Source organism: Mastomys coucha, unplaced genomic scaffold (assembly GCF_008632895.1).
Source record: "Mastomys coucha isolate ucsf_1 unplaced genomic scaffold, UCSF_Mcou_1 pScaffold7, whole genome shotgun sequence".
NCBI classification, from domain to species: Eukaryota; Metazoa; Chordata; class Mammalia; order Rodentia; family Muridae; genus Mastomys; species Mastomys coucha.
In genome coordinates this window covers 96,642,543-96,665,856 of record NW_022196913.1, presented here as the reverse complement: position 1 = coordinate 96,665,856, position 23,314 = coordinate 96,642,543, and the positions used below count along the sequence as shown (strand labels likewise).

The 23,314-nt window shown below is 39.9% G+C and overlaps 1 protein-coding gene and 1 long non-coding RNA gene across 2 annotated transcripts in view; one reads left to right on the top strand and one right to left on the bottom strand.

Moving 5' to 3' along the window:
* Positions 1-313: 313 nt before the first annotated feature.
* The window catches only part of Fam91a1 (family with sequence similarity 91 member A1), a 39,753-nt gene continuing 16,752 nt past the window's right edge, over positions 314-23,314 (bottom strand). The window contains exons 13-24 of the mRNA XM_031358224.1: positions 22,239-22,351; positions 21,902-21,988; positions 19,904-20,036; positions 15,943-16,091; positions 14,634-14,768; positions 14,326-14,439; positions 9,955-10,027; positions 9,102-9,251; positions 7,099-7,203; positions 6,478-6,601; positions 5,043-5,112; positions 314-3,273 (exon numbers count right to left, since the gene is read on the bottom strand). Coding sequence (XP_031214084.1) covers positions 3,088-3,273; positions 5,043-5,112; positions 6,478-6,601; positions 7,099-7,203; positions 9,102-9,251; positions 9,955-10,027; positions 14,326-14,439; positions 14,634-14,768; positions 15,943-16,091; positions 19,904-20,036; positions 21,902-21,988; positions 22,239-22,351 — 1,439 coding nt within the window. The 3' untranslated portion in view covers positions 314-3,087. The remainder of the gene's footprint in view (positions 3,274-5,042; positions 5,113-6,477; positions 6,602-7,098; positions 7,204-9,101; positions 9,252-9,954; positions 10,028-14,325; positions 14,440-14,633; positions 14,769-15,942; positions 16,092-19,903; positions 20,037-21,901; positions 21,989-22,238; positions 22,352-23,314) is intronic.
* LOC116081644 overlaps positions 21,731-23,314 on the top strand; it is an 8,953-nt gene continuing 7,369 nt past the window's right edge. Inside the window, exon 1 of the long non-coding RNA XR_004114947.1 lies at positions 21,731-21,859. This is a non-coding gene — a long non-coding RNA (uncharacterized LOC116081644). The remainder of the gene's footprint in view (positions 21,860-23,314) is intronic.

Here is a 23,314-nt window from a genome sequence, read left to right as displayed (position 1 = left end):
CATCAGTCACTAATTAAGAAATGCCCCACAGACCTGCCCACACCACAGGCCAATCTTGTGGGGGCAATTTCTCAACTGAGGTTCTCCTTTCCCAAGTGACTCTAGCTCGTATCAAGTTGACATAAAAGTAGCCAGCACAGAGACAATGAATATCTTTGGCCTAACCTGGAAATTTTCCTGCAAATCTGGTATTAGGACAAAATTTGTTTTAAAAGTTTGTTGAAAAGCACAGAAAAACCAGGTTTTTGAAAAGCATAGGTGTATTTAAAATTAAAACAGAAGCCCCAGGAAATTAGACACTCTCCACAGCAACTTGATCAACACCACAGTTTATTTGTAAACATGTTATTTGTGTCAATAATCAAACTGACAACACTATACAATTTCCTTGGATAATATTAATATCATAACAGAAAACAATCCACTGTACTGAGTTACAGTTTTGGTACTTTAAAATCCTTTAATACAAAGTGTATTTGAAACACTGAACAAAAAAAGTAAATGAGAATGGCAGAGAAAACAAATGACCTAGGAAGGGAAATAACTTCCCTGAAACAAATACAAAAGCATCTGGTTACATATGGTAAACAAGAAAGGTTCTAAGGCAGCGGTTCTCAGCCTTCCTAATGCTGTGACCTTTAATACAGCTCCTCATGTTGTAGCGATCCCCAACTACAAAATTATTTTTTTACTCCTTTGTAACTGTTGTTTTGCTGTTATGAATCATAACAAATATCTGATATGCAGGGTATCTGATATATGATCCTGTGAAAGGATAATTTGAGCCCCCTGTTGCAACCCACAGGTTGAGAACGTCTGCTGTAAGGAATCGGATGATCCTAACTTCTTAAGTGATATAAAGCTGCATTTCTTTAGATATATTTGTGAGGTGAAACTAGACCTTTACTAAACTGTATGCCCTTTTTGATATTTAATAGCTCCTTTTTTTTTCCTTGGTTTCTAGATGTCTGTCATGGTTCAAGTTATAGTAAGTGGCCAGAGAGGGAAGGAGAGAGGGTGGTGCAAAGCCAGAAGAAATTAAATGTTTGCAAAATAACTGGACACAACTTTTATCACTCTTCTTTGGCAAAGAACAATGTCTATAGTTATTTATTTTGCCTCTCTTCGGGAGCTAACATGAGTGGAAGGACCCAGGCACAGTGATAAAGCAAAGCACAAACACACATCACCCTCTAAAATGCAAGGGTCTCTCAAAAGACAGGGACTTTGGCTAGGATTCTGATGATCTCAATCTTCCTAATAAACTAAAACCCAGAAAGATGTAAAGGGTTTTTAAAGTACTGTCCCTGAAGTGCATGATCACGGTTAGGTTCCATCTCTTTCTTCAGTGTTTCACAAAGGAATTATAGCAGCAAATTGTAAGCTATAAACTCAGCAATAACTGGACTGTCATAACTACAACTGTTCAATTCTTTATTAGTGTACATGTCACTAGAGTTGGCATTCGACTACTAATACAAAGATAAATACCTACAGTTAACTCAATCAAAGCAAATGAGATTAAAGAGCCCTGATCAAAAGAAATACGTACAACTTTCAGTTGAAACTGTAAAAGTTACATATACATATAACTAATAGCACTAGGAATGTACAGTATCAGTAATTGGAAAAATAAATGAGTAATTCACAGTCATGGAAATTATTTTAATATTACTATGTACTTTTCCTTTTAAGGACAAACGTGACATACATACAATTCTACCTTACACAAGACAAAGTAGAAAACTAAACATTACTTCATTTACCCCAAACACAGCACTAACTGTGCCACTGGTAACCTGGTCCAAAATAGTCAATTCTACAGACAGGCCATGGTATTAAATGCATGGCCACTTTAACGGTTTCAAGAAAGGCATATACTTGCAGAAGTCTGTTAATTACACAAATATCTGTTGTATAAATAACAAAAGCCATCAGCAAAACTGTTAGGCTCAAATGTTCTCAATCAGTGTAATGCTTGAGTGTTTCAGGTATGTTGCTTGACCAGTTCAACTAACCACATAAACACCCCGGGAAGGTGACCTGGAAAGTCTAAGTGTGGTTCCTAACATTCTGACATTTGACTCTAAAAGACCCAATGCCCAAAGAAGCACATGAAACCAGTCAGCACTTCTCCACTCTCCCCCAGAGCTGTGTGCTGGTTTCAGGTCTAGATGCTGTGTCTGAGGAATCCTTTTACCATGGAGCTGAGCCCAAAGACACAGCTCTGTGGCTGCTGCCCTGCAGTTCCAACTTCTATCACAATCCTTAGTTTAAATCACCAAGATTAATTACCCAATAGTTCATAGATAAAGCCACAAGACAAAATGACACATGCAACAGCCTCAACTACAAATGGAAAATAAATTCTATTTTTCCATAAAGACTCTATGAAAATATAAAGCCCAAGGTGAGTGACAACAGAAGTCCACATATAAACATCATTTAAAAATAGAATGTTTTCCAACGCTCTCATAAGATGTCAATGAATCATTAGTTAAGACCTTATAAATCAAGGTTAGGTTTACATAACTATGCTGATTGACATACCCTCAATCACGTTCACTTGGCAGACATAATTTACTGACATCCACAGCAACCTTTAATGCCCTGGTACACACCCTCACTGCTGGATGCTTGCCACTTCTAGCGTGACTACCTCAAGAACCAAGAAGCCTTTTGGAGGAAGAGTCCATCTCCTCCTGTGATCCCCTCAGTGTACGTAACAAAATATAAAATTAAACCAGGTTTATGTCTGAGAAACTTACATATAAAACTACCACTGCAATATTCATAGTGACTGCTTATAAACATAACAGTCATCTACAGCCTATAAAGTATGTCCTTAGTTTTATAAAAGAAATGCAGATTGTCTCAAGTACAGTGCTGGCTGCTGAAAAGTACTTTGTTGCAGCAAGATGTATAACAACAGGCCTCTGGCTTCAGAAAACACGAGCACATTCCGAGCGTTTCCTACCAGTGGAGCTTGACCTGCACCAAGGTGGCTGGAAGCTTAGTGGCTGACACTGTGAAGCCAGCATCAAGAAAGAAAAAAGGCAAGTGTGAGCAATAAACGCTGTAATCAGATTACTGCAAATGGAGACTAGCAATGAGCAGGGAGGAAGGTGAGCGTCCGCTCCACTCTGATAAGACGCCATCTTTAAACATTAAGTTTTTGGCAGGAAGTGGAACTCCCATGTCAGCGTAGGAGGACTGTGAAAGCGCACTTGAGAAGCCAGGCTCCGAGTGGAGATCCAGAGTAGCAGCACCTTCCTAAAAGCCAAGAACAAGACAACTGTCTCACATGGACTTGCAGCTAAGAAACATACCTGATGAACCCAACAACCCAGGAAATGTTCACAGTGTACACAGAACTACGAGAGGCCACGAGAACCAGGTGCAAACTGAGAAGCACTTATAACAAGTGCTTTGGAAACAATCAGAAATGGCCTATGAGATAAAAGATAAGTTCTCAGCACCCGGACCTAGCTCGAAATACCACCTAACAGGAGAATGCTACTAAAAGTTCCATCACTCCACTCCACAGATCTAAGGCAGGTGATCCCAAGCTTCAAGATGGACATATTCAGACCCACGTTCCCAAGCATCCCAGTGTCTGACGTGGCATAGTGTGTCTTCCCCACACTACAGACTTACCATGCCCAGACGCCACTCATTCCCCAGCCTTTTCCATCCAACTCCTCTGGATACACAGAAGAATGAGATCCAGTCTTGACTTTCTCCTACTACTCCCTCATTATTTCTCTTTCACTTAACTTATCAGTTTTACAAATCTATCTCCAGAATATATCTCAACGGTTCCACATTTACCACAGCCACAGTTAGTGGATTCCAAAGTGGAGCGTAGTACTGAGAATTTCAGAACTTCACCACCTGTTTACTCATCTGTATATTATACTTTTGTACTGTTGTGATTAACTGGCATGATGGTACATGTACAATAAACAACCCTTTACTAAGTCTACACATGCACTTTAGTTGTTTTCCAGTGAAAAGTGCTCAGTCACAACATCTCTTCCCCAGGCAATTACCAGCGCACCTGACTGCTGCCCCCGTCAGTGCCCCTAGCCCACACTTCTCCAACACTACCACACAATTTAAAGGACGTCATCAGAAAACGTCTCTCCCCTTCTCCCGTCTTCAGCCCTGTCTCTTGGCATCTGGTGCATTCACAGGTTTTCCCCATGCTCAGGAAGACCCTGCCCTCCTCAAGCCCACCTGGGGTCACTTCCTTTTCTCAGGATGTTTCTACCATCTTGGCTATCTTTTACTCCTGTGTGCCCAGAACTTTCCTGATACTAATGCATGTCCTGTCTGTCTGCAATACTCTGTTCCATTCCACAGGCTTCTGTTCAGCTCTATTGGCTTCAGTTTACATATCAGTCTTTTAAGTCAGGGCTTCCTTCAGACTCCATCGGAGCACAGCACAGCTCCCTCAAAGCAGTTGTTGAAATCTTACAAACATTAATGTGTGACCAGTCTCACAGAGAATCACATGCTCCACTAGTGGCTCCCACATCAGTTTCCTTGGCACTTGGTAAACAGAATGGCATAGGGTAGACTCAGGTATTTACTGAATGAATGAATGAAGTGAATAAATGAATGAAAAACTCTAAAAATGGACTTTATAATGTTGAATTAGATATTCTGAAGAGAAATATTCTATTCTCACAGTTTACTTATGAATCTACTTAGTCTAGAACATGCTTTCTCCACACCACTGAACCGGCAGTGAAGCAGCACCGCAGGCCTCAGCACCACAGCCTAGCCTCAGCACCAGTATGCAGGACACATGACTCACAACCCGTGTCAAGCCTGTTCTGCTGAATGACCCTGGCACAGCACACAGCCAGGCCGAGTCTAGGAAGGCCTGACCAGCAAGATGTACAAGTCAGTTAACACCCTGAATCCTGCTCAGTACATATCTTGCTACTGGGGAGATGTGAAGTCAATCAAGAAGGGTTTTCACATATTATAAAGCTCTACACAAGCATCATTTGCACTGTTTTGGACTATGTTACCTGGAATGAATGAACAAAGTTAAGGACTTGCAGGGAGAGTTTTCTACTGGAATGTAAGAGGCTTTGAAGGCTAAAAAAAAAGGGGGGGGGGGAGAAAACAAATTTTAACCAAATATAATGGTAAAAAGTAAAACTATTACAAGTTAAATTTTATCAATTTAAATAACTTATGTATGAACATGTAACCTAATAAAACACAAAATTCTTAAGTAACTGAAATGCTTTGTATCAGTAAAATTTTGTCCTCTTTTTAACAGGAACTTGTATATAAAAGAGGCCATTTTCAAATAAAAAATATTGTAAATCTAAATTAAAATATAAGTTTACGTGGTAATCTGTATACAAATGTCCTCCATAGGCGCATATGAGTGCTTAATCACTACGATGTGGCATTATTTGAAAGGATTAGAAGGATTAGGAAGCACGGCCTTGTTAGAGGAACTGTGTCCCTGGGGATGGGCTTTCAGGTTTCAAAAGCCGATCCCTCGCCCAGGTATGCTTACTCTCTCCCCACAACCCTCTACCTGCAATGGATGCAGAGAATAAGCAATACTTGAGTCTCAGACCTAACTTGGTTTATACTTTTAGTCATACATATTCCAGAGAATGATTGTGGAGATTATTTGTTGGATACTCTTTCCTATACAAGCTTCATTAAGCCAAATAATTTAAGTTATCAGCTATCCATCTTTGTTTTCCTAAGGTTAAAAGACAGAATCTGTGGGTATCTCTCCTCCAAACTATCCTTTTGACAACTGGGCCCAGTGAGTCTTTCCTGCACTGCCTCTCTGTAGCCACTCTCAAAGGCCTGGGGCCACCATGATAGAACCTGCCTGGCACCTCTGAAAAGGAAAGCATGCATTCAAAAAATAGACAAAGTGGAAAACGTTTAGAAAGTCACCAAAACACACCTTTAACTCGTGATAAACATCTGAGTGTACATAGTACTCTTGTACAGAGAAATTTTCCAGACTTTTTTTTTTTTAGTGTCTTACTACGTGCCCCTGGCTGGCCTAGATCTAACTATATAAACCAGGCTGGACTCCAAGAGAACTTCCTGCCTCAGTTTTTGGGGTGCTGAGATTAAAGGTGACATTTATGTATTAAAAAAAAAAAACCAAACAGGTTCACTCTTTATATAAGCATACCCATTTCCCCACTTTCATCGTGTCTGATAGACAAGCAAACTTACAAAAGCTTGAACCACAAATGTTTGCTTTTGAGTAACTTCTATTAATTTCACATACACATGCGCACACACACACACACACACACACACACACATACACACCCCTCTTAAACTTAAAACTTTTTTCTTTATTCAGTCAACCAATATATAAGACAATTGCTATGTTCACATGTGAATTAACAAGGAAGTGAGTTTGAACAATGTTAGTAACAGCTTAAAATTGAGATGAAGAACATTAAGCCTTACCTCTCTTTCCTGCACAGGCCATGTGTAGCTATTTTCTGACAAACTTTCCGGTTTAATTCAGAACTGAACAAAGGAATTCCAAAACACAGCTCAAGAGGAACCCAATCTGCTTCTGCTGTGGTCCCTACAAAGGACACAGATAGCTTGAAACCATACACTTACACACTCTGTATGAGCAGCAAGCTCTTCCAACCTAAGGAATCTCCCTAGATTCCTCTACTCTTGTGGCACCCACTAGTAAGCTCAACAAGGGAGAGAATAAACAGGGTCATCAATCTCAAACTAGATGTGCATGCCTTTTGATTATGTACATATGTCTAGGGAGAAGATAGCTTTTCATAAAATGCTGCAGATAATCATTTGCTCAAGGATTTAATAAGACATCTGCAAGATGATAAAATAAATCTGATGTTTATCATATAAACAATGAAACTGAAATCATTATACTCTGGCTATAACTTTATAATATTTGAATTATTCTAAACACATAAATATATTTCCTAGAGCAATCATATTGACACAGAACCCCACTGTAGATAATAAGATAATATGTAAACAGCTTAACAGAAAAGTTAAGCCCCAGAAAGGATCTAATAAAGTTTCAAAGAATTAACATCTTACCAGAGTTTTGTTTTGCTGCCAAATCTGTACTTGCTTCCTCAATGACCATTTCAAATGACTCTGTACTCCCATTTACATCTGAACTAGAAGCCAAATCAGGCTCGCCTGATAATTTAAAGGATATAAAACACTATGAGAATTCTACTACTCAGCAGAAACCATCAATTAAGTCTTAGCACAAAGAGAACTTCAGGAAACAATAATAGTGAAAGAAAAATTTTAAAAAATCAATCAAACAATAAAAAAATAAAAGAAGAAAAAAAAAAAGATCTGCTATAGGCAGTCCAAGATACAAACAGCTCTCCGTCAGGCCCACAATTGGGGGGTGGAGGGGTGGGTTGGGAGAGGGGTAGAGAGGGAGAGAGAGGAGAGGGAGGGTGGGCAGGCTGCACAGATATATAGCATCCCCTCTCTCCCTTCTCATCATAGCAAAGAGGCTAGTGCTTATCTTTGGCTTAAGCAGCTGACACCTGAGAACTGTCTCAAGACCAGTCTGTGAACATGAGAGGGCATGGCTAACTAACACCCATCAATGCTAAGTATTACATGTGTGTAAAATCAAAATCAACCATGACCTAAAAACTCCAAACTCATGAGGCAGAACTCAAGTTTAGACTTCCACTTCCATCATTCCAAAAGCCATCTCTGTAATGGTGGAATTTTGAGTATTCTTCATAATACATATCTTTCGGCAACATGAGATCCTTAGCCACCTTCTGTATTCATCTATTTAGCAATAACTCCTTCCTTTTGGCTATTTTCTGCTTTCTAATTCCCTTCGCGAATGAATGAATAAATGAATGAATGAATGAATGAATGAATGAAGTGAGTGAGTGAGTGAGTGAGCGAGCAAGTGAGCAAGCAAGCTAGCAAGCAATCACTTTGACTAACTTCTCCCTTTTCAAAGCTCAGTTCAAACTGTGGCTTCTTTAAGAGGCATTCCCTGTGACCCCTAGGTTAAGATAGGACTTCTATTTCCCACGTTTACTCTAAGCAGTCCACGGTGCCCTCTGAGCCTTTTAACTTCACAGGGCAGGCAGATTCACTTATTTTCACTACTGAGGTTTTCTTGTTGGACTAAAGTTGGACTTAAACATTTCATTGCTTCTAGGACTTAAAACAGTTACTTGCTATTCAAATGTTTATGGAATAAAATGACTTAAGTGAACTATAGTACAACCAAAACTGAAAGGGAGCCAACCCAATCCACTGGGTGACTACTAACTATATTTTGTCAGGATTTCAAACTCAGAGAATTATGGAATACAACCAGTGACAGACCCTTGAAGCCTTCAGAATCATTGGAAGAGTTGACACCACCATAAGCATCATCTTGTCAGAGCAGAAACAATCACTGTGTAAGCTGACCTGACTGAACACACTGGACAATCTAGAGGCAGAAGGAAGGCTACACAGGAAATAGTTGCAACATGTGCTTTTAGGTATCAAGGTCAAGACTAAACTGAGAATTAAAACAAAAGAGGGGCTAAGAGAGAGACAGTAAGTGAACCCAGGTACATGTGCACAAGAAAATTGCCAACTACTAGGCTTGTATTGGAGTCCCAACATCTACACAGAGATTCACAATTGCTACAAACACAGTTCCACGGGAACCAATACCTCTTCTGGCTAGACTACACCTGGCTATAATGCATACACATATGCGTACATAAAAATAATTTGTTTTTTAAAAGGAAAAAGAGGAAAAGAAATGAATATGAGAGTTATTACCAAAGTCTTAGCTCATGGAATATGTAAACTAGTCAGTATGTCTATTTTGGGAATGTTTTACAAAATGGCATGGGTTTTGAAATTATATTCCCTAAAGCTAATTTGATTCAAAGCCTATGAACATAGATGCAATGGTAAAATGCTGAGCGAATATCAATTCTGTATCTAACCCAGGGTCATATTCTTATCCCTTCAATGAAAACTATTGAGTGACTCAGCAGGACAATAAAGGCTACCAGCTATTCTAACCAGAGACCCAATCAGTGACTGACCTCTCTCATCAGAAGCGTCACTGAGCTTTCTACTTGCAAGCTGGCTAGAAGCATTCAACATGGTGACATAGCCGCAGAAATGCTGCAAGTCCACTCTGCTCCTCAGAATCTGCAATGCTTTATGAACACCCATGCTGGCACGGGTGAACTCTGGGAACAAACCAATAACACCATATTAATGAAGTCTTAGCATATAACACAATACCAAAACTAATGTATACTTTACTACTTTTTAAATACTGTTACACATTAATTAAGACCAATTCCAATGAAGAAATGTAAGAGGATAGCTCCTTTTTTATGGATAGCTCCACACAAGCTCTCATTAATCAGTTCTTAAGAATTTGTAAAACTTAAGTAAGATCCTGAGGACAGTATCTGCCATCAGGAGAAGAACCATTTTGTCCTTAGCATTTAGGAAGATTTAAAGGAGAGAACAAAGCTATTTCACTCTCTCTCACACACACACACACAAGTAAATACATACATCACAAACCCTGCCTTCAGTACTATGAAAAAGAATGCGTTAAACTTTCTAAGCAAAAATTGTTCTGATGGTTTGTCTTCTCGCTCATTCTTCCAACAGACCAACAATCAAGTGAAACTACTAAAAGCACTTATTAGTCTCTTCATCTCTAATGCATGCCAGTATTCTTTAAAAGGTTAGAACTGGTTGTGTAACAGTTCACTGGCAGAAAAACCACACAACTGAAAGCTACCATCAGCCAACTCTTTTTAGGGCAAAATGGTAAAAACACAAAATTTTAAAGTGTTAAGAACTCACTCCCTGTTGTTTACACCAATCACTGGCAGGAATCAGGAGACAGGTCAAATGGAGAGAATTCAAATGTACCTCCTTGCAGCTCTGCTTCATCAAATGGAAAGGGTATATGGACAGTTTCTCCTACCCCATGCAAACCATGTCCCTACAAACAGAAGAAATGCAAGTGCAACAGTGAGTGAGAACCAACACTTCCAATAACTGAAAACAGTAAGGATGAGGCCATGTCACAGCACACTCTACCTTAAGCCATCAAATGCCCTTGGCAATTTTGCTTTTCTTTTTCATCAAGGAATGACAAATGTTTATTAAATTCTTGGACAGTATTTTTTAAATTGAACATGTGAAAAGGAAAAAAAATAAGAAGGCTGACTAATTAATAACTAAAGCAGACAGGCTTGAGCCAAGTGAGGACTGAAGTACATATACTCATAGCTCAGCCATAGTTCTGAGAAAAAAGGAGGGCAAAGAACCTGACGGGGATGCAAAACTCAAACTCCTGCAACCAAAGGGTACGCTTTCAAAGTTACTCGCTAATAATTACATATGCCAGAAACAACCAAATGCCTCACATCACAGGAACGATTAATAAATTATGGTATATATTTTCAGTTCAGCTGCAAAAAAAGAAAGAGGACCTCTCTATATAGCAATTGGCTCTCTAATCAACTAACAAAAAAGTTCAGCAAACATCAAGCTTGCATCTGTGAAAGGATACAACTGAAGCTGAAATGGATGTCGTATTTGAAAGACAAGAGTCGGCAGCAACTGGGCAGAGAGAATTAAAAGGAAAGAGTCTTCCCCTGTACAGCAGCTTTACCAACTCTGAACTACAGGGATGCCCTAGCAATGTACAAATCATTTCCTCTGTCGGGGCACTGTCTGTGTCCTGTCCACACCCCCTCGCCCCATTTCCAGAACCAGAAATGAGTCACTTCTTTCTCAGTTGTTGGCTAATGCCATAGACCCCTAGTAGGCTACTGCCAATGCTTACCCTCCAGACTGACAGTGACCCTACTGCTGAAGACACCACTTACTTGAGTCACAGAACATTGGGAAAGCAAGTAGGCACCAATCTAGAAGCTTCAGCTCCACTGTGCCACAAAGAGCTATGCAACAAAATTCCTCACCCAGATGTGAACCCTGTAAGCTACAGTGCCAACCTGCCTAACAAATGCCCACCAGTGCAATAGTGTCCCAGACATTACTGGAATAGCCAACCATTTTCTTGTTGGAGTGAAGGCCTGCTGCATGAAACAGAACCTGTATTTGGCATTGTTAATGTGGCCAAGAGGCTAGGAAGGTGCCAAACTGCTATCTGCTAAGTGAACATAGTATTAAAACGACTCCTAATGACTTATGCTACATTTACAGAGAGATCAGTGCACAGATAGCTTCTCATCAGAGAAACTTCCTACTGCAGTAGATGGCGACTAGCAATGTAGACTCTCAACTGGCCAGTGTGAGAAAATAAAGAGACTTTGGCTTGTTCTGTCCTATATGGGACACACATTATTACAGCCTTCCCCAGGCACCAATATGGAGATGCATTCAATAAGAGCTAGAGGTGGTGAATGACTTCAAGAAATAGTGTTTCCTGATACAGCAGGGCAGTTGCACATATGTATGATGTCACAGCAATTGTGACAGCAGGCATAAGACCTAATCAAACTTTAAGAAGACATAATCTCAGCATGAAGGAAGTGGGTAAGAAGTGTCACCCCTAGCTGAAGAGCTATTGGCATTTAACAGATGCTAAGGGATGGAGAGTTAGTTTTCTCTAATGGTGTGACACCTAATACTGACCATAATCCAGAGCAGGCCCTATGCCTGAGAATAGCTGGGCAACACAAGCTGGACTTAATGGGTTTGAGGGAAAAAGAGAGCAAGAGAAAGAGGAGAAATAAGGGATATGAAGTTTGGTGGGTAGGAAGGTGGGTGGATGTAGGAGGAGTTGGGGGAGGGGATATTGAATATGTCCAAAATGTACGAGAGTCTCAAAGAATAAAAGTATTACTTAAAAAACCTCATTCCCTCACATTACAAATTATTCATCTATCACACTCAATTAGTATTCTTTTAAATTTGTTTGTTTCAAAACTTTCTTTAATTCCCAAATATAGTTTAAGCTTACAGTGGTATAAGAACAAAAACCATAAATAATTTAATGTTCACATATAACCAATATTATAATAGAGAATTTAAGTAAATATTGAGGATACATGCATTTTTTTCCTCTAAAGGAGACCTGTTACTCAAACTCAAGAAATACTGATGCAGTTAGGTATGGTGTGTTGGTTAGTTTTTATTATCATCTTGATACAACATAAAGTCACCTAGGAAGAGGATGCCTCAAGGGAAGGATTGTCTCTATCAGACTTGGGCATTATCTTGATTGCTAATTGATATAGGCAGGCCTAGCCCATTGTGTGGCTGGGCTGTGTAAGAGAGCTTGCTGAGTATAAGACAGTGAGCAAGCCAGTCCTCAGTGTTCAGCTATGATTCTTGCTCAAGTTCTTGCCCTGACTTTCCTCAATAATGGACTGTGACCTAGAAGTGTAAACCAAATCAACTCTTGTCTCCCCCACGCTGCTTTTGGTCAGTGTGTTTTATCACAGGAACAGAAAAGCAAACTAAAACAAGTGCACACACCTGTAACCAAAGCATAGAAAAGAGGCTCACATAAAGTTCAAGGCCAGCCTGGGTTGGGTAAGTAAAACCCTGCCTCAAAAATGACACACAAAGAAAGAGAGTCAAAGAGGAGTTAACTGGGGAAGGGAAAGCCTACAGAGATGAAGGGGAAGAGAACGGATACATCCAAGATGTCACACTCAATATGCAATCACACTAAACATGAAATCATACTCATTAAGACAGTTTATAATGTATTTCTGACAGGTGTCTCTTCTATTCCAGATATTTATGATTTAATCTAATACTAGATAGTTATAAATAAAAATGTGGTTTTATTAAAAATCTGAATTGTAGTATTTTTCAAATTCTAACAAGGGAAATTTTCCCACAAAGGAGGTGTTTTTCTAGCAAGAATACAACTTGTGAGCAAACACCTCAAGAGCAGGTGTCATGCTGATTTACGTAATGTGATGGTTTCTATCAGCAGCTTGACAGGATTTAAGAGACAAAGTTCTGAGCATGTCAGTAAGGAATCATGTGGGTTAGGTTAACTGTGGTGGGAAAGCCCACCTAACTGTGGGAAGTCATACCCATGAGAACAAGCACACCTTCTCCTGCTTCCTGACTCCACACAATGTGATCAGCAGCCCAGCTCCTATACCTCCCATGATGGACTTCCCTTCAAGCTGTGAGCCAAAACAAACCTTCTCTTCCACAAGGTGCTTCAGCCAGCCATTTTGCTTTAGCAAAGAGGAAAGTAACTACTGCCACTATCTTAATTTTATCATACCAAAAGAATGACAACAATAGTATGTGTAAAATGGACCTAGGCGATCACTCAAAGGAGTGAGCGGTCAATTCACAACAGTAAGAGAGGAAGCAGTGCTCACTGCTCTCTCAGCCCAGCAGGACCACACATGCCATCCTTACAGCCTGCCTCTGGGTCAGGCACAGTGCAGAGCATTTTGTACCAATTATCCATCTTAGCCAATTTCTTCAACAACCTGAGAAAGATGGTGGTTTCTGTATCTCCAACTGACAGCTAGAGACACTGAAATTCAAAGATGTCACTTATCTTGTCCAAGATAACCACCACTAGTGAAACCACGATGTGATGAGTCTGGAGAGTCTGACTGGAGTCTGTGTCCAGCACATCCAATACCTGTTACCTTCTATCACTATTGTACTACATATTGTCCCTGACTAATTGCATTCTCTCAAGGACTCAACTACCACGTATATGCTGAGGCTTTAGTCACCTCACTCCTGTCATCTCTCATTTGAATTTCAGAATATTTTCAACTACTTCTCTACTACTTGATAACCAACATGTCCAAAACCTAGCACATTATGGGCCATATATATATATAATGTGCAGAATAAGCTATGCAAATGTAGAGACAGTAATGTAACTGAGGTTTAGGGGAAATGACAGGGTGAGACAAAAACAAATAATTAAACAGTATAGGGTTCAATGCTTATGGAATAAAAATATTCTAAAGAAGGATATGCTGATAGCTACACAAATCTGTAAGTAAACTAAAAACCACTGAATTGTACAATTTAAACTGCTTAATTGATTTGTGATAAATTACAGATCAATAAAGCTGTTTCCAAAACCAAAAACAAAATGTTGCACAGTTGACAGTGTGGCTTCTATTCAAATGTGGGTCCAAATTCAGTCCACTGTGCCCTAGTACTCCCTGACCCAAGTCATTATAACACAGCTTTGAAGTAATCAGTTGCATCTGGACAATAGGAAGTAAGTGATAAAAACCTAAGTTTAATGTTTCAAGAGACAAAACATACCTGAATTAGCACTGCAGAATGTGTTAAAGCATCATTCAGCATTGTAAGCACGTTTGACGTAGGAACGACCCCAGGATCATGGCCCCAAGAGGTTATAAGTAACCGATCATAACCCTATTGGAAAGATAAGTAACACATGAAATGGCACTTTGAGAGAAGGAAAAATTTAAGAAAGTGACCTAATTCTGCATAGCAATTTCTGTTTCCCTTCCAAATAGCTCAGAGTGCTTGCCCAACATGCTTGAGGCCCTGAGGTCAATCCCTGACAGAACAGAAAGGAACACAAGAGGAGAAAGTCTCACACATACCTGGAATATATCTGGCAGTTTCCGAAGTCTTGTACCTTTGGACAATAAGAGAGATGGTGGTCCTTGCCCAGTGACATGGTAAATATACAATTTAAACCAGACAGAACTGACTTCTGGGATAGCTGGTCCAATATGCTATAACCACAAAATAGATACGATAAAGCTCTAATATTTAATCTAAACAGTCAAATTTCATAAATGGCCAATATAATCTTCTAAACAGTGAATGCTTCATACATATTTTAACTGCTGTTACCCTTATGAAGATAAACGCTAATTAATCTAGTAAAATAGTTTTGTTTCACACTTAATAGTGCAGATATATCCCTGCACTAATAAGAGACTGAACTTTAAAGTGGACTCCCTAGGTGTGACTCCAGGTTTCATCCCTTCTGCCATATCACCTTTACGTTTCTTAAACTCTGTGCCTCATTTGCTCCATCTACAGAAGCACAAGAAAGGACGTACCACATGAAGATGCTGTAAGGTTACTTAGAGGGTTGAAAGTAATGCCTGGCTACTAAGTTCCACATGCAGCAGCAGTCATTACTATCATGTGTTGTTGTTCAAAAGAAAGATGATGCCCCCTCCATCCATTTTCCCATTTGTGCAGACAGTTCACAGATTGTTTCTACTGGACAAAAGCACTGAGTTAAATGGTAGGGGCACATAAAGCATTGTACAAAAGGTTTGTTAAAAAGAAAATCTAGAACCATTCCTGTTAACACAAGACTAGAATTCTGACATAGGGATGAGTGATCCAAGGCAACTGGAGCCCGTATGTAGCAATAACAAATTTGGTACCTAAATCCCTTCCTCTCTTCACAATCACCGAGCCCTGAACATTCAGGAATCCAGGCAGGATGGACCACTGCACAGTAATATAATCTCCATTCTCTGAAAATGGTACAAGTACATCTTCCCCGCTGATTAAAGACACATCTCTAGTTTATTCTTCGAAAGCAAAAGATCCGTAGTCATTTTGACAAATCCTATGGTTAGCTATGAAGCTTGAAAAGTCTATCTTTTCTTATAACCGAACTTAGCATAGCAATTGTACTTTTTTAAAATATCTGGTATTCTCCTAATTTATTAAAATTTTCATTCTAGAACATTCAAAATGTTCTCTTAAAATATTTCACATGAATACATTTTTAATCTAATGTGTCACAAGTCACTTAATGATGCAAAAGCTAAATATACCAATCACACTTTATAACTTGAATGTGATAGCATCTTACAAGGGAAAATAGACCTGTTTCCTCATGAAATGACCACATTCCCATCTGGAGCCTCAGTGAGTTATTACCTGAGGGGTGCAGCTGCTGACTGGCCGGATTTCATTGGTAAGAGGCGCCATGGAAACAAGCAGTGTGTAGTTTTTGTTTAGAACTCTGCTACAAGTTGCTGGATCCAAACCAAGAAGGCTTTCGCAGCGTAAGAGATCCAGGGGGAAACCTGAGTTATAATAAACCACACAGGACATAAGGACTTGACCATGTGAAGCAAAAATGTTAAAGATAAGCCGTTGGTTAAGACAGTGGCCTTAAGATTTATTTTTGTCTTTAATTATAAACAGATTCTTTTCTCACATAATATTACAGTTTCTACTCCTGCTATTCCTCCAAAGTTCCTTTCTACCTGCCTCCCATCTGGATTCACTCACTTTGTCTTTTGTTAGAAAATAGGCTTCTAAAGGATAATGATAAAATATCAATAAAACAAAAATAAAATAAAAATCACTCTGAATAGACAAAAAAAGAAGGAAAAGTGTCCAAGAGAAGGCACAAGAATCAGAAATCCTCTCATTTGCACACTCAGGAATCCCATAAAAACACTAATACATATGGAAGTCATATGTATTATGCAGAGGTCCTGTGCAGTCCTGCATAGGCCCTGCGCATGCTGTATCAAGACTTACTATTTTTCAAAGGTATAATAACTACTAAGGAGTACCACATTTCCAACAAGACCACCAAGACATTTTTAAGATTAAAAGCTAAAGTTTTGGGTCTAGACTAAAAGCTGTCTTCTTGTGGAGTAGCATTTCTGACTCTCTTTAAGGAACCCCGCTTGTTCATTCCATTCCCATCCCAAACCACTCTAGTGCATTCTGACAACCAAAGTATCAAAGAAAGATGTGTCCTCCTCTCCCCCCAGATGGCAATTTCCAGAGCAGTGGTTCTCAACCTGTGGGTCAAAACCCTTCAGGGGGCTAAATGACTTTTCACAGGGGTTGCCTAAGACCAATGGAAAACAGATATTTACCTAAGACCAATGGACAACAGATATTATGATTCATAACAGTAGCAAAATTACAGTTATGAAGTGGCAACAAAAATTTTATGGTTGGGGGTTACCACAACATGAGGCACTGTATTAAAGGTTCATAGCATTAGAAGGTTAAGAACCACTGCTCTAGAGAAAATCACAGCTCGGATCTGATTCTAGCCCAGAGGTAAGCATTCCTCAGAATTTTGTGCCTTAGAAATTTGTGCCTTAATTCAGCATGTATTTTAAGCAACCACTGTCCTCAGCCCTCTGGAAAATATCCCATTCTTATTGCTCTCCTCCTGTTGCACAAGGCTGACTACCTGAGTCTGATCCCAGAGCCCAGTAAGCAAGAACAGAACTGACTCTTGAAAAGTGTCCTCTGACCTCAATGTGTACGACTGACACATTAAGTCCACACACACACACACACACACACACACACACACACACACACACTTAAATCCTACTGGTCTGTAAGATGCCCCCAGCATAGCTAGTACCAGAATCCTGATCTCTCATACAGTGCCCAGAAAAAACAAAGTCAACTCCCAGGAGATTGCTTTATAAGCACAAGCTAGGGTCAGGTCGTACTGTTTTAATACAAAATAAGGTATTGTTGGGAGGGGAAATGGAGTCAAGTGACAAGGAGACAGAGAGCAGTTTGAAGATGAAAAGACAACTAGAGCACAAGAACAACTGAGACAGAAATGACAAGTCTCAAGAGATTCCTAATAATACAGAGGCAATGCTAGAGAAGAGAACATGACTAATTTGGATCCACTATAGTTGAGGAAGAGCTACTGCTGATGCTAAATCTCAGAGCAAGGTCTTGAAGTATCTCCCATAGATTTCCTCTATGAAATAGCAGAAATAGGAGAAAGAAATAGCAGTATCACGAAGAAGCTGGAAAACACATTAACTCTTTGACCAAATTAACATCACCAGCAAGAGGAAGATGAACAGCACATGAGTCCAGACACCAAATCCTCAGGAAAACAGAGCATCATTTGTATGGTATCCTAAACAGGAACAAGCCACAGCCTATTTGTAAGGAACAGCATGCAGACCTGAGATGAGAAATATTCCATGCAAACCAACAAAGTGGGATATAGTGCTTTTTAAAACTAAGAATGACATTAAAAATAAACAAGCAACCGAACAAACATGGATTTGCTACAGAATAGAGGATAAAAGAAACATGACTAAAGAATACTTTTCCTAGGCTGGAGCCCACACTTGAAGAAGAAAGAGAGCAGCGTGAGGGAAGGATATTAACGTTACTGACCAGCAACAGGCCAGGCAGACATGACGGCAGCTGCTATGACACAACTGAGGAGCCATGATAAACAACTGATTCCCAAATCCTGGGCTGACAGATTATTTTTATTCTTGAACTTTTAGAATCCTATTCTAGAGCCTATGGCCTGTGATCTAGTGAAGGGACACAGTATACTAACAGGAGGAACAGTACCTGGCCCACAGGTGGGAAAGGAGAGAAGGGAGCAGACTCCCTTATAAAGACCAGAGAGACTTATGCTGCACAGTGAGAAATTATACAAAAGACACTTATGAGAGAACCTAAGAAAAACTTTGTCTTTTGGGGGAGGGGATGGGGGGGTTGAGATAGGGTTTTTCTGTGTAGCCTTGACTGTCCTGGAACTCACTCTGTAGACCAGGCTGGTCTCGAACTCAGAAATCCACCTGCCTCTGCCTTCCAAGTGCTGCGATTAAAGGTGTGCGCCACCACTGCTGGGCAGAAAAACTTTGTCTTGGTATTTAGGAAAGATTTTGCTGAAAGGGATTGGGAGGCAGGGTACACGGTTCCAATGGAGAAGAGGACAAACGGGGCAGAAACAAGCCAGGTGAGAAGTGGCGTGATGACACAGGGTGCAGAACAGACCGGAGACCACTCTACTCTAAGGTGTCACACGACAGGAACTCTGGGAGCCTGCAATCAGCAAAGACTCCTACCTACAGTCTGACCACTAACAAGCATGTTATTCTGACTGAGCAGATGAGAGGCAAATTCAAGCAATCATTTATGAGGCAAAGAAAGAGAGCTCAGAGGATGTGTTTCAGCCTTGTCAGATATGGACAGGGATGGAACACAGAATACTGTGAATGAGTACTGTGTAGAAAAAGGATCAGCCTTTGAGTAAGCCATTTCCTAAAACACAAAAGGATGAGAGGCTTCCTAACCTTCAGGAAAAAAGTCAGGGTTATGAATGTCAACTATGAAATACACTTAGCGTACATTAGGGCAGGGAACTATGAAATCTGAAGTTCACAGAGACTGGATCACATTTTAAGACTTTTACAACTGTGATCAGTCATCTATAAATGTAGATTAGCCTCTGAATCTTCCCAAAGTCTAATCTACCAAACTACAGACTTACACTGATCATAACGGAAAGACGTCCTTTTTAGTATTGAAAGTAGTTTGTTTTCATACAATATATCTGATTAGTTTGCCTCCCCAACTCTCTACCCACCCAAGCCTACACCCTTTCCTTCTCTATCTTGTTAGTATGCAAACAGGCATCTTAAAATAATAACAAAATAAAATACAATCAAACTGAAATAGGATGAAATAAACAAATTAAAAGAAGCAAAAGCATAAGAAACACATACAGACTATGTATGAAAAAAGTAAATAAAAATAATGTCCATACAAAGGATGCCCAGATGAAGGACTATGAAGTGTCCACTGAGTTCATTTTGTGTTGATCATCTACTGAGCTGTAAAGTCTAACAACTTCATGAATAACTCCTTCTATAGCCTTACTGTAAGTCCTGAGCAGATTTAACACATGCCAGTAGTCCAGGAGAAGAGAGGGAAAGGAAGAGAGAAACAGCTGACAAGGTACTCAGAGAGCAAGCTTCCAGCTACAGGCCCTATGTGCCAGGGACAACAAGTCTGAAACTGTGTACTGATGAAATGAGGAGCACGGGAAAATGGTCACTGCGAATCCTCAGAACCAAGTCTACTGTCGTACCATAGCTGGGCTGGTCTGGATGAGAAGTCTGAGCCACCAGATCTTTATTATGACGCAGGAAGAGGATAGTGTTCCGCAAAGTAAGTGCATGGTCAAAGTATCTCTGTGCTTCTCCTTCACCAGTGCTCTGAACCTAAACCAAGAGAAAACAGATTTTCTTTTAATAGCACTCTCATGCTCTTCACCCTAATAATCATGTAACACAGGTATAAAGATATTAAAAACAATAACAACAACAAAAATTAAAACATTAATTCAAAAACTTGCCCAGGAAATACTGAAGCTAATCACCTCAACCAATTGTGAATAAGTTCCATCATCTATAAAGAGGATGGGCAAGACTCCAAGTACTCCCAGCACTTGGGAGGCAGAGGCAGGCGGATTTCTGAGTTCGAGGCCAGCTTGGTCTACAGAGTGAGTTCCAGGACAGCCAGGGCTATACAGAGAAACCCTGTCTCGAAAAGAAAAAAAAAGACTCTAAGTACAACAATTTTACCAACTGAATAAACTGCTGAGTAGCACATTTTATAAGCTCTATGTCCCCTGTATGATTCAAGAGGGAAAAGTTCCAAAGCCAGTTCTGCTTCATCCAACAAGAGCATACAAGAATAATCAGATCAAAACATGAAGTAGACAATAAAACATAAAAACCATAACTAACAAAACATCTGGAAGAATAAGGAATGAAGATTACAAACACGAAACCAATCGGCCAGTATTATGTTGAGGTTTGGTCTGTTGTTCTTTATCGTAATACTAAATACTGGCCCAAAGGGTTGCCCAGGGACAAGAGAATCCACCCGTACAACAGGTGATGCTATGGGACTTTGCTTCTTAATTTAGAACTACCAGTTGAATAATGCCTACAGCCTTTAGCTGGGAAGAAGAGAGGTAGGCGGAGTTTGGGTTCCCAGGCTTGGGGTCTGAAGAGAACCATGAGGAAGGGGGAGGAAAGAAGGTGAAGAGAGAAGATGCCATGACAGGTGTGTCATGAAAACACGGCCATGACGGCTGGCCAACTGGAGTTAAGAGCTGCCCATATGGAACATGGCAAGTTATAACTCAGTGTTATTAATGAGGAAGGGGATTTTAGTATCTTAGAGGGGAAATATACTCCCAGCTCTAGTGCATTAAAGGCTTATTATAAATATAAAAGTTATATGTCTTTTATCTGGGAACTGAACAATCAAAGGAGGGATAGAAACCCCCAACTGACAACAGTATTATTAAATATGTATTACAACAGTATTATTTCATATATTTTTTGCACAAATGAATATAAAATCCATATGGAATAATAAAAACCTTTTTTTTATGACATAAAGAAATTACAAAATCACTACAAATTCTCTAAATTGAACATTTAACATATAAAATTCATAACTAAATCACAAAAACCTACCTAAACTATTAGCCAGGTTGCAGAACACAAAGAACAGAGGCCAGGATGAAAAGAAACACCAGCATGTGGGCAGGGCTTACTCACAGGGAGGAGGGGTAAACACAAACATAGCTCATGTAACCAAGCCACTAGCAGGAATAGCTACAGCAGGCATAAACATGATACACAGGAACACTGTTCCACATTAAAAACAACAGAAACAAAACTTAAATAAAGTGGACTCAAGGCCTCACCTCAGTCTTATCAAATTAAAAAGGTTAGAAAAATTAAACATGTTACACAGACTAGATGTCTCTACCCCATTTCTCAGCATATCAAATCATATTAGGAGTTACTCATATCACAAGAGAATCCACCCGTACAATAGGTGATGCTATGTCACTTTACTTCTTAATTTAGAACTCCCTATTATGAATCACAGAACTCACTCACTGTGCTGATATCTAAACAGCACCACAGGAGAAGATGGGGTAGAGAAGAGACAGGAAGAAACAGGAATATTCCAAGACCCAGGACAAGGAGCACATACATCCGTAGAGCCGCAGTCGCATGCAGTAAGTAGGAAAGGTCCCAGATGTGCAGCCTAGGGCACTGACCTTCTCTAGTTCTATAAGGAAGCTGTCCAGAGACTCATCTGAGAGTTTGCCCACTTCAAACATGGTGACTGCATGGCTTTTCAAGTTCTGCAAAAAGAAGCACAAACTTTTTTTATGCTAATACTTATTAAGCTTTCTAATACATTAAAACCGAGAAACAGGCAACACGGGCATCTGCTTCACTCCTCACTAGAGACTCACACTGTTCGGAGGAATGGAACACAGCTGGCTGCTTTCAGGACTTGTTCTAAATTTTAAGACATATTTACACAGCAGCAAATGATTTTATATCTCATCTTTACTTAAACATCTTGGCACCCACAAGCATTTGACTCACTGGTGAAAGGTTTCCCATCATTAAGAATGCAGTAAGAGTGGAGTCAAACAGGAAAGCAATCCGCTTTGTGTACCCAGTGGACAAACTCAAACTGCTCACGCTGGCCGTGTCAGCTGAAAGAAAAAAATTAAAATATGGAATCAAGTCAATGAAAGCCTTCTTTGCTTATCTTCCAAAATAAGTTTTTGCTTCAGCTTTATCTGAACAGCCAAAAAAACTTAATTAAATATGTCATATTGTGGTCTTAAGACATTCAAGTGTTTTTGTATCAGGGTCTATGTATGTAGCACAGAATAGCCTTGAGTTCCAATCCTCTTGCATCTAGCTTCCTGGTACAAAGATTAAAGGTATGTACCTTTTTTTTTTTTTTTTTTAATTTTTAAAAGACATTTAGATTGGCCGGGCAGTGGTGGCGCATGTCCTTAATCCCAGCACTCGGGAGGCAGAGGCAGGCGGATCTCTGAGTTCAAGGCCAGCCTGGTTTACAGAGTGAGTTCCAGAACACGTAGGGCTATACAGAGAAACCCTGTCTCGAAAAAGAAAAAAAAGACATTTAGATTTATGTTGATGTGCTAGTTTGTCAAATCAACCTGACACAAGCCAGGATCACTGAAGGGGGAACCTCAATTGAGAAAATGTCTCTCTAACACTAGCCTGAAGGCATGTCTGTGGGGCGTTTTCTTGATTAATGATTGATGTGGGAGGGCCTAACTCTGTGGCTGGGACCATCTCTGTGCAGATGGTCCTGGTAAGTATTAGAAAAGAACATGAGCCTGGGAGTAAACCAGTAAGCAGTACTCCTCAGTGGTCTTTGCCTGAACTCCTGCCCGCAGACCCCTGCTTGTTTCTGCCTTGGCTTCCCTTCACAATGGGCTGTGAGCTGTAAGCTCAAATAAACCCTTTTCCTCCTCAAGTTGCTTTTAGTTTGAGCAACAGAAAAGCCACAGTTAATTTCCTTGAAAACCATAAATAAAAATCGTTGGTAATCATCAGATCAATAAGCACTATCAACAAACAGGCTTGTGTTCCTCAGTGTGTGACCCTGGTGACAGGCAGAACAGGACAACCCCCCCCCC